This window comes from Vigna umbellata, chromosome 8 (assembly GCF_029865625.1).
Source record: "Vigna umbellata cultivar VRB3 chromosome 8, Vumbellata_1.0, whole genome shotgun sequence".
NCBI classification, from domain to species: Eukaryota; Viridiplantae; Streptophyta; class Magnoliopsida; order Fabales; family Fabaceae; genus Vigna; species Vigna umbellata.
Genome location: NC_142172.1, coordinates 37,566,428 through 37,578,209, shown reverse-complemented (window position 1 = coordinate 37,578,209; position 11,782 = coordinate 37,566,428). Strand labels below are relative to the sequence as shown.

The following is an 11,782-nucleotide window of genomic DNA, read 5'->3' as shown; positions in this document are numbered from 1 at the left end:
ACACATGGTGAATCGAACATACACCGAGATGAGAGGAATCTAGAGACTGTATAGGTATGAGACTATACAGTTGAAGGATAGCTTAAAGGGATCTACTCATATCACCAAAATGCATTTGCTTTTCGGTAATCTAATCCATAAGAACTCCATAGTTAAGCATGCTTAGCCTGGAGTAATTTAGGGTTGGGTGACCTTCTGGGAAGTTTTCCCGGAAAGTATGCGAGTGAAAACAAAGCACATTGGAAAGCCTCGTGATGATGTGTGGAGGCTGTAAGTTATCAGATCCTAGCCTCTCCCAATACGGTGTGGTTCGAGAACGAAAGCGGAAGTTGGTGTTATTATTGTTATTATTATTATATTTAAATAATTAATTGTTTTATTAAGATGTATTCATACATTTTCAAGTTACAATAAATGTAATAAAATATATTCTATAATTGACTAAGAGGTAAGATGGCATTAGTTAATACAATAACCGCATTAATCTCCAAATTTAACTCGATATCAATTTTATATATATTTTTCGTTTATAATTACACGTATTAATTTGAATGTAGGATGATAGATACTTTAATTTAATCCTGTAAAAGATCAAACAAGCACTAAAGGAAATCATATCATATTATTGAAAAAAATAGAAAAGAAAATTAAAATTCATGAAAAATAATATAAAAAACATGTAAATGAAACAAATATCTAACAGCTAATTTTATGACATTTACTAATCAAATCACTTTATTTTTTTACAGAATTTTCCATCATCATCATAAATAGAAGGAAGAAAATTGTGTCCTGATTTATTATATTAAAAACAACAATGATTCTTAAAATTGGTATATGTTTTAGAAAGCAGAAGAGATATAATATTATTTTATTAAAAAATAAATTAAGATTTAATTTTTTTATAAATTTAGATATTTTTAATTAAATACTTACTAATTTCTTTTCTCTATTTAATATTAAAAATTTTAATTTTAATTAAATTATTGTTATTTAATTTTTCCATTAATTAAATAACATGATTATTATTTTACTTTATCATTTTGTTTAATAATTTATGCATATTAAAAGATTAATGATCACATAATTATTATAAAAATGATATTATAATTAATTAAAATTGATCAAACTTATAAAATATTAAAAACTTAAGAAATTAAATTGTAAAAAAATTAAAAACCGAAGTTCAAAAAATTAACAAAACGCAAAAACCAAAATTGTAAAAAAAAAGCACCAAAATTACAATTTTTTACAAAATATAGAAACTAAAATTATAATTAAGTATAATATTTATGACTTCATCTTTACTCAATCTGTTACAACAGGTTATTTATCTCGTGTTTCACTGTCTTTTCCTTTCTCTTATCTGCTATTTTCATCTCCTTCACCCATAAATAGAACTTGTATCTATCACTTCTGTTTTAAACATAAGAAAGTTAGGGAGGGGCAAAAAGAAAACCTCAAGTGAAGACATTGTTATGGGACATAAGTAGCATTGTCTTCTTCACCTGGATAGAATTTGTACTAGAATACTACATGATGCTAAATCACTATAATACAATATAAAAAAGATAAGGAGAAGGAACTAAATTTTACTGAACATTTCTTTACAATAAAACATGCATCAAGGAATAATCAACCTCAAGAATTATTCTGCATGGAAAATGAACATACCTCACCGCTCCCGGTCAATTCCTCGAAGTGAGTAATTACGTTTTCAAGTTGTGAAAACTGAGTCAAATATTTTACATGATGTTCAGCAGTATCAAAGTGATTAAGCTGCCACTGGGAAAGACCATCACCAATAATTTTTAAACCGCTTTTCAGTAATTCCACTCCTCTGCTAATTCCATCAGGAAGTTTCCTTTTTTTATTTGATTGGTTCTTGCGATCAACTTCCATGTTATCACATCTATCTTTCTCTTCAGCAATGGCTGAAACCTTTTGGACCATCTGTTTCAACACAAGGCCTTCTCTACCCAGCAGCTCAAGCTGTTCAGGGCTCGTTGCAACTGTAAGAGCTTTTTCCTTTTTAAGAAATTTTCCAAACTCAACCATAAATGTTTCCTGATTTGATTCGAGTCCTGAAACTATGTCATATGAAAGTGCTGCATCCTGTGGAACAAATCTCCATAGCTTATTGCACCTAGTCTTAGAAGCAAAATATCCAAATGCGGTAATTGCCAAATGAATAAGTGCCCAGTGCTGCTCTTTCAAGAGCAAGTGATATAATTCCCACACAGCGCAGCTCTTTGCATCATCGTCACTTTCTGAAATTTCCACGTGCACAAGTCCTGCAAGGAATTGAGCCAAATGTGGTTTGCATTTGTTCAAATGGGCTCCAGGCTCAGACAAAAAGATATTTTGAATCTCCATGATGGCTTGTTCAATATCATTTGCGGTATATAGTTGTTCCAAATATGAGATTATCCCTAGAGTTTCACTGAAAAGCTGGAGATAACGGTTCTTAATTACTTCGTCCACGGTACTTTTGTAATTAGAAGAAATTGCAACCAAAAACTTCAAGGCCCTTGCATCAATATCCGATAGTCCACTTTGGCTGTACAGAAAAGGGAATATCATTCTTAAAGATGACACCAATAATATTCAGGTTTAATGAACCGATACAGTGAATCAGATTGAAATGAAGAAAATTCGTGTCCATCAATAAAACGTTCAGATCAGATTGAAACATGCATTTGATTCTGAGGGGTCAAACCCAAATCTGACTTTCGCTTGCAAGATATAATTAGTCTGACATAAAGAGAGAATAAAGTATACAGAACTAGTAAATCCTTTTGTGTTCATGTCCCCATATGTGCTGTACGCAGACTATACAAGTAATTATGAATGGTAGAGATAAAAACAAATTAATAGCAAAATGGGCAAGCATTCTATATTTTTTAATGAAGTTTATACTTCATATCTAGTGAATTATAATAATCCAAAAATGGATGGAATACGACAGAACCCAGAATACTTACAGTGATGGCAAAGACGCAGAAAGAATAAAAACTGGAACACCAAACAAACCAGAGGAGCATGCTACCATTGATGCTTCATCAAAGTTGTCTATGAAGTCTAAATAATCAGACTTAATTCTTTGAATGGAAGTGTTTCTCAACTCGTCTGCCAATAAGTCAAGCGGAAAACCTTCCATGAACAGAGCCAAGCAAAAAATTGGTGACAACTGTGACCTCCCATCACCGACAAGAGAAATGTACACCTCGTTAACTATTGATTGTGCACCGTAGGTTAAAAGCATGCATATGCATCTTGCTAACTTTCTGAACGAAGAATAAGGCAAGAAAACTGAGTCTGAGGATGCCAACAGCTTAAGTAATGAGCATAGTTTGCCAAGGATGTTGCTTGCCATCTTTTTTTCAGCATGTCGCAGCATAAAGCACCAGCATTCCATTAAAATCTCCCAGCATAGAAAGTGAGGATGAAAGAAGTTCTCTAGTAAGAAAGACTCCAACTCCTCCCAAGCTGTGCTTGAAGAGATCACAATCATGAAGGTTTTGAATGCTTGCAAGAGGGAACTGAAAATAGGCCATGATACCAATTCTGCTGTTTTTCCAGAGCCATACAATAAAGGAAATTGCAAAACAAGTATGTGAGGATAGACATCTTCCTCAACTAAAATATCCAAAAACCAATTGAGCTTCCTTGCTATTGCTATTTGTACATCACCATCAAACCCACGAGAATATCTAAGAAAGTTAATAAACAATACAACCCGACCAAGTATTAGCATTTTTGCTCTACCCATACTTTCAAAGCTATTGCAAAAGATATCATTAACCCATTCAGGGTTACAACCACTTAAGGTTGGACAATCAAGGACAGAGTGACAATCCCCTTTATTCATGAACAACCATTCCAGCACCTCAAGCCTCTGTTCCAGTTTCAGTTTATGAGAATTTAGCAAAGACAATAGTAGATCCAGGGTTGTTTCTTCCAGTAGTTCGGTAATTATCATAGATGCACATTTCAGATGCTTTTCATTGCTTACAAAAATCCAAAAACATGTGATCTGGAGAACACACAGTGAAATTTCCCTGTAAACTGTATACGCCTGATGAGGATACATCGAACAAATTTTAAGAGTATTCATTAGGTAAAATTTCAATGGCACAATGATTCTTTTAGCTTCAATTACAGAAATTGCTTCATTGAGTGATGAAGACCAAGCCTGGGCAGCACATTTCAGAGGCTCCGTTATCAACCCAACCAAAGTTAACACTATATTTGCTACGTTAACTTCCGTAAAATGCCCACCGCCAATTTGAAGCAAAGAAACAACACCTTTCCAGGAGATATTAAGAATATTGACAGAATTGCCACCATCATTTGCAGCAAAAACACCAATTTGAGACAGTTTTTCTATTGCACATTTTGTTATGCTGATAACATGATCAACAGTGATAGGTTTGTCAGGCCCCGACCCATTTTCATCACTTTCCTCCCAGTTTACTAATTCAGAACGTGCCTTGCAAAATTTTACCACAGCATCAAGGACCATGGCTGCATCCTTCGATACTTCTGACCCAAATGATTGAATTTTCTGCTTAGGAGCACTAAATGAACTATGCTTAGGAACAGATACAAAATTTTGCATGGTAAAATATGAATACGAAAAATAACATCTCTGCAACATTATTTTTTGCTCGTCTGGACTTTACTACACAACTTCACTATCATAAAACATTTATAGAAATCATATATTTAACCACAAAACGACTTTATCGAAACTTATAACATCTCGGGGAGATCAATAATTTCAGAGGCATGCCATTTTCTAAAGACTTACAATTTCAGTTCAGTTTTGATTTACAACCAGAGAAGTTTTTTTATGCACCACTCTATTGTATTGACTTTACCAAAGTCCCACTCCCTTAATAATGTGGAAATGCATGATTAAGTAATAAGGTTAAAATAATAACTGACAATAGAACAGAATAAAAATCATATAAAATGTCCCCACATTGTCAAGTTTTGTTTTAGTGAGAGAAACATATTACCGTAGCATGTGATATAGAATCTTTGGTCAGATTTAATACTTCTGAAATGAATATTTCTACCGTGCCCATCAATTCCTTGTCACCAAAATCAGTGAATTTCAACAAAGTTGAAAATGTTAATGCAGAAAACCTTATGATCTCGACAAGAAGCTGCAAACAAGCAATAAAAATAACTAAGTAGAAAATGACGTAACTAAAAAAATTATCAAATAAATGTTTCAAGGCTGAAAACCATGCAATTAGTCCAAGAGCCTTACACAAGTCAAAGAGACTCGTGCATTTACTAAAGAACAACCACATTCTCATTTACCACTAATATATAAAAGAATCCACATAAGAAAAGAAGCAGTCAATACTTTTTACTGTTCTCTTATTTAAGGCTTCATCAAAATGAAAAAGTGATTAATTCTGTGAAGTGTGCTATGTGTCTAAACTATATCTCAACAGTGCATAGTAATAATAACAGAGGTTGTCAGTAAAAGCATTTATCAGCAACAAAATGCATTTTGGATATGTTCGTTTTCTCCTGTTTTTGGACTTCTGCTATGCTTTGTGCTTTTATGGTACTTTATGAGGTCTTGTGTTTCGTATTTATACTATAAAACTGAAAGTTCAATCAATGACAAATAATTGTCAGTAAAAGCATTTAAATAAAAAAACGCATTAGATATGCTCATGTTTCCATCCTTTTGGACTTCTGCTAATGATTTGCTTGCATGTGTTGTTAGGAGTCCCACATTAAATGATATAAGCTACTTAATCTTGTACTTAGGCTTACAAGTTGTTAGAATAATTATTAAGTCTACCTATGATAAGTATCAAGAGTATCTGCGATTAAAGTCTAACAGTTTGGCGCAATCATCTTCGTCCCCAAGTACGTCCACAGCTTGCATTTCTCAATCCATGGAAGGTCTAAACTCATGGGTAATTGACTCGGGTGCTTCTGATCACATTTTTGGTAATACCTCATTGTTCTCAACCCTTTCCCTCCAAGAAAAATCCCATTTCATTACCCTTGCAAATGGCTCTAAAACTTGTTCAAAGGGAGTCGGTCAAGTCTCCCTGTCTCCCTCTCTAACTCTGAAATCTGTTCTTTTTGTCCCTAATTGTCCATTCAATTTAATTTCCCTAAGTCAGTTAACCAAAATGTTACATTGTTCAATAACTTTCGATTCAAAATCTTTTGTTATACAGGAGCATGGCTCGGGGAGACAGATAGGAGAAGGATATGAAGCTGGAGGTTTATACCATTTTGGATCTCGTCCACAGGTATCTTGTGTTGCAGCTCTTCCCCCTAAAGTATTACATGATCGGTTTGGCCATCCTCACTTGTCAAAGTTAAAAAAGATGTGTCCTGAACTTAGTGGTCTTCAGACTTTAGAATGTGAGTCCTGTCAACTACGAAAACATGTTAGATCTGTCTTTCCTAAAAGGTCTCAATCAATGTGTACTTCTAGTTTCTCTATTATTCATTCTGATGTCTGGGGACCTAGTCGCGTCTCTTCTTTTGGTTTTAGGTATTTTGTTACTTTTATTGATGAGTATTCTAGATGTACTTGGGTTTATCTAATGAAAGATCGCTCTAAATTGTTACCCATTTTCACATCCTTTTTGAATGAAATCAAGAACCAATTTGGTCACGTAATTAAAGTCTTAAGAAGTGATAATGCTAAAGAGTATTTCTCATCAACTTTTTCTTCACTTCTTAGCTCCCATGGTATTTTCCATCAGTCCACTTGTCCTCATACACCCCAGCAAAATGGTATAGCCGAAAGAAAAAATAGACACTTGGTTGAAACAGCTCGTACCCTTTTGCTTGGTGCTAATATTCCTGTTCATCACTGGGGGATGCCATCTTAACTGCATGTTTTCTTATTAATAGGATACCCTCCTCCTCTCTCAATAATAAAGTCCCTTTCTCCATTCTCTTTCCCAATGATCCTCTCTTTCACACCTCTCCTCGAGTCTTTGGTTGTGTTTGTTTTGTTCACGACATGTCTCCGGGGCTCGACAAACTCTCTGCTGGTGCGATCAAATGTGTCTTTTTGGGCTATTCTCGGCTTCAAAAAGGGTACCGGTGTTACTCTCCTGAAACCAAAAAGTACTACATGTCTGCCAATGTTACCTTCTTTGAACAGACGCCTTTCTTCTCTCCCTCTGTTCAAGATGTTCATATCCTCCACCAGGTCCTTCCTCTTCCAGTGGTTGAGTCTAATATCTCCAATGCCTCAGTCAATCCAAGTCATGCCCAAGGTCCTCCCGAACCTTCCTCCCCACATACTGATATCCTTCGACACAGTACCCCGGTGAATAATCCTCTTCCAGAAAATGGTGGATCTCCTCCTTCAGATTCTTCTCCGTCACCATCTCCTGTCACGCCTTCTGGTGAAGATGATTCTGGTTGGCCCATTGCTCTCAGAAAAGGTACTCGTTCCACTCGAAACCCTCATCCCATTTATAATTTTCTTAGTTATCACAGAGTGTCGCCCTCCTTTTATTCCCTTTTATCCTCAGTATCTCCTGTGGTTATTCCTAAAAATGTGAAAGAAGCACTTGATCATCCTGGATGGCGACAAGCCATGATTAAAGAAATGCAGGCTCTTGACCACAGTCATACTTGGGAGCTTGTGCCACTTCCCCCGGGCAAAAAGGCTGTTGGTTGTCGATGGGTATATGCAATTAAAGTCGGCCCTAATGGTGACATTGATAGGCTCAAAGCCCGGCTGGTTGCAAAAGGGTACACTCAAGTTTATGGTCTTGATTATTGTGACACCTTTTCTCTCGTGGCAAAGATGACTACCATTCGATTGTTCTTTGCAATGGTAGTCATTCGTCATTGGCCACTTCATCAGTTGGATATCAAAAATGTCTTTCTCCATGGTGATCTTGAGGAAGAAGTTTATATGGAGCAACCTCCGGGTTTGTTGCTCAGGGGGAGTCTGGTATGGTTTGTAAATTAAACCGATCTCTATATGGGCTCAAGCAATCACCACGTGCTTGGTTTGGAAAGTTTAGCTCCATTGTTCAAAAATTTGGGCTAAAACGCACTGAAGCAGATCATTCAGTCTTTTATTATCATTCGTCTCCCGGGCAATGTGTTTACTTGATAGTATATGTTGATGATATAGTTATTACAGGAAATGATACTGCTGGAATATCTCAATTGAAGGAGTACTTGTGTAGACATTTCCAAACCAAGGATCTTGGGAGCCTCAAATACTTCCTAGGCATTGAAGTAGCTCAGTCAAAAGATGGAGTTGTAATCTCCCAAAGGAAGTATGCTCTGGATATTTTGCAAGAAACAGGCATGATTGATTGTAGACCGGTTGATAGCCCTATGGATCCAAATCAAAAATTAACAACAGAAGAAGGTGAATTATTCTCCGACCCGGAGAGATATAGGAGGCTAGTTGGAAAACTAATCTATCTCACTATTACAAGGCTGGATCTATCTTTTGCAGTTGGAGTGGTTAGCCAGTTTATGCAAGCTCCATGTGTTGGCCATTGGAATGCTATCATTCGCATTCTAAGGTATGTGAAAAAGGCTCCCGAGCAAGGGCTGTTATATGAAGAAAAAGGAAGTCTTCAGGTATCAGGATATTGTGATGCTGATTAGGCAGGTTCTCCTATTGATAGACGATCTACTACTGGATATTGTGTTTTCCTTGGAAGAAACATTATCTCATGGAAAAGTAAGAAACAAAATGTAGTGGCTCGATCAACAGCTGAGGCTGAATATAGGGCAATGGCTTCATTAACATGTGAACTTATATGGGTGAAGCAATTCCTTCAAGAGCTTAACTTCTGTGACATCCAGAGTATGAAGATGTATTGTGATAACCAAGCTGCTCTTCACATTGCATCAAATCCAGTGTTTCACGAGAGAACCAAACATATAGAAATTGATTGTCATTTTGTTCGGGAAAAATTATTGTCAAAAGAAATATGTACTGAGTTTGTTGGATCAAATGACCAACTCGCAGATGTGTTGACTAAGTCGTTAAGGAGACCTCGGATTGAGTTTATTTGTTCCAAGCTTGGTACATACAATTTGTATGCTCCAGCTTGAGGGGGAGTGTTAGAATAATTATTAAGTCTACCTATGATTAGTATAGCAGGGCCTAAAGTAGGTAGTTGTGTGTTGGGTTCTCTATAATGATTGTTCCTAGCAGTCTAGGACAATCTCTTCATCTTCCATCTATCTATTGTATTAGATTTCTATCTATATAAATAATAGAACTGAGAAGGGTCTTCTAAGCCCTTCAGAACCATATTTCTCTGTTTTAGATCTCAAGTCAAGTTTTCTCATCGAATGGACTAATCTTTTGAATTGGCTCTCCTCTGCTTAAATTCTAACATATGTTGTGATTTCATTGTGCTTTAGGAGGACTTTTACTTCCTTCTTATTCAAACATTGATGCCATAAATAAGCTAAGAGCAGCAGCAATGTGTAGTTCTTCACCTTATCATCACAATCAAAGCATTTAATTGCCTCTAGGGATATTGTTAGAATAATTACCGTTACATATCATCATTAAGGCTAGTCTGCTAGACTAGTAATGAGTAGTACCTAGTTCTGTACCTAGAGGTCTAGTGCAGACTCTTGGTGTTCCATGTACTCTTGCTTTTTCAATATATATAGAAGATAATGAGAGGGATCTGTTAAGCCCTCAAGAATATAATTTTATCAGTTTTTAATCTCAAGTTGGTTGCATTATGATGGATTTCACAAATCATAGCATGCAGGCATCAGTAGTTCGTGGTCACTAATTATCATTTGTTAGCTCACTTCTCAGTATTTAATCAATAATGGCAACCAATGAACAGTAATTAAACATTGAGACTATTCAATTTTTCCTCTCACTGTTTTTCTGCTGTCCTTCTCTGTCCAATGTTAACTCAGATATGTAACCCTCTTTAACCCCAATGCTATATCACATAGTAAAAATAAATCATAAAAAATAAAATAACTAGAGAAGCATAATACAAACATTATCTCTTCTTTCCCTGCATATATCAAAGGAAACTCAAGTTCAATTATATTTCTCCAGCAAAGACATCTCTTAAATGTCTATTTTCTGATCTTTGGGAAATAAAAACATATCCATGAATTACTTTTACTCCTAGTACAGGAGAGAACAATTCCAAGTTACAATTCAAGATCAAAATATAAAATGCTCATGAGAAACTACTAAAAATACATACAATCAACAAAGTAAGAAGCTTTCTTTTTCCTTTTGTAAACTAAAAAAACTTATTCAAGGATTATTTGAGAGATCAACCTATAGCACAGAACTCCTACCTGGTAAAATACAGAGCTATGTTCTTCTTCCTGAGATTCTTCTGTTGAAAGGAGGCTCATCTTTAGATGCTTGCCACACCAGACAGCAGCCTAATAGTGAGATTAAGTTATAATAAAAGAGATATATAAAAATTAGGAGATGTGAAAGTGCTAAATGATATATAAAGGATAAAGAGAAAGTAAAACACGTGAGACAAGTAAAGAGATACCTTGACTCCAAGATTGAGAATTTGTGGTAGGCAACTGGGTAAGTTAGAACCTATAAGGCGCAAAGCCACTTGTGTGATACTTCTATTTAGCATGCACTGTGTCACATCCAAACATGTGAAGTGCTCCCAAAAAGTCAAGCTAGCCGTTAAGGTGGGAACAGGGATGCAGACAATCGATAGAGTTCCAAAGTAGCATACAAGTACAATAACAGATAAAATCACGAAGTTTCACCAACAAACCATTAGGCCAAATGCATTAGACTTGAACCCCTTAAGCAAGATCATACATTTAGTCTTGTGGATAAAAAAAATCATAGTAGAAAAGAAAAACATCCCAAAAAGTAACCAATCAGGCTTTAAGGTCAGGGTTAGTCAGTCATAAACGACGATCGTGAATACTCTGTAACAAGGACATGTTAACTAAAAGAAAAACAAAAATCAGGAATTTAAATATCAGGTAAAACAATTCTTCCTTATTCTAAATTTTGTTTAAATCCGAGGCTTATATATTGCTTGAAATGGCATGAATCTTGTAATTTCAAGCATGAGCACTAACAAAGTGACAAAAAAAAAATAATAAGGCATCTATGTATAGGAATTTTGCATGTATTTGATTATAAAGCGGAATCTGCAGTGAGTTTTAAATGAACACAAATGTGATTGAGAATAAAGCAAACAAGGATACGACAACGCAGTTAACGACCGAAGCATAGTCGGAGTCGGACACGTTCTTGAATTCTATGCATCCAAGATCCTTAAACAACTGAACGCGATCCTCAACAACCTATGCATAAAACCCTAAAATCTGAGACCACAGTGACATAATGTAGTTTACAAGTAGAAACAAAGATGATTATAAGAAGAAGAAGCTTGCCTCGGAGGATTTAATGGCCGCTAGTATTTTCTGAATATCGGTGGTAGAGTTACCTTCCGCCATTTTACACACTCACTTCTGTCTTCTCTGTTCTCTTCTCATTTTCCGATTTTGCACATATCCATTTTGGATTGTGTTTTCTATTTTCCTTTTTCCCGCCAACACCAAACTAATGCAAGCTATTTGTTTTCTTTTCAGGTTTTCCACTCATGCCCTTTGGGTTGTTTTAGTTTAATATATACTCAGAATGAGATTTCTATTTTAGTATTTTTTTTTCACTTTTACCTTTTAAATATATAAAGTTTATTTTTTATGTTCGTATTTTTTAAATAAAAAATAATTGTTTTATCATTGTTAAACGACTATTTCTTAA

At 35.3% G+C, this 11,782-nt stretch overlaps 1 protein-coding gene across 3 annotated transcripts; it reads right to left on the bottom strand.

The window, feature by feature from the left end:
• Window positions 1-1,266: 1,266 nt before the first annotated feature.
• LOC124837412 (holliday junction resolvase) lies at window positions 1,267-11,581 on the bottom strand. 3 transcript variants are annotated; one of them, XM_047312757.2, is made up of 8 exons: window positions 11,410-11,581; window positions 11,221-11,319; window positions 10,536-10,670; window positions 10,327-10,416; window positions 5,025-5,174; window positions 2,985-4,567; window positions 1,675-2,560; window positions 1,267-1,416 (listed from the first exon to the last, which is right to left on the bottom strand). In XM_047312757.2, the coding sequence occupies exons 1-8, from the start codon at window positions 11,470-11,472 to the stop codon at window positions 1,411-1,413; spliced, it is 3,012 nt and encodes a 1,003-aa protein (XP_047168713.2). In that variant the 5' UTR covers window positions 11,473-11,581; the 3' UTR covers window positions 1,267-1,410. The 3 variants fall into 3 exon arrangements, with proteins under 3 accessions (XP_047168713.2, XP_047168712.2, XP_047168714.2); XM_047312756.2 differs by lacking the exon at window positions 1,267-1,416 and having other exon boundaries at window positions 1,456-2,560; window positions 11,410-11,580; XM_047312758.2 differs by lacking the exon at window positions 1,267-1,416 and having other exon boundaries at window positions 1,456-2,560; window positions 10,536-10,674; window positions 11,410-11,563.
• Between the last annotated feature and the right edge of the window lie 201 nt (window positions 11,582-11,782).

Excerpts from the sequence above, each read along its gene's own strand:
- LOC124837412 (XM_047312756.2), bottom strand. The coding sequence starts at position 11,472 with ATGGCGGAAGGTAACTCTACCACCGATATTCAGAAAATACTAGCGGCC. Across the intron at positions 5,175-10,326 it reads ATAGCTCTGTATTTTACCAG|CTTCTTGTCGAGATCATAAG; the intron begins GTAGGAGTTCTG and ends GCTTGTTTGCAG. Across the intron at positions 4,568-5,024 it reads ATTCTATATCACATGCTACG|AAAATTCAATCATTTGGGTC; the intron begins GTAATATGTTTC and ends GCTCCTAAGCAG.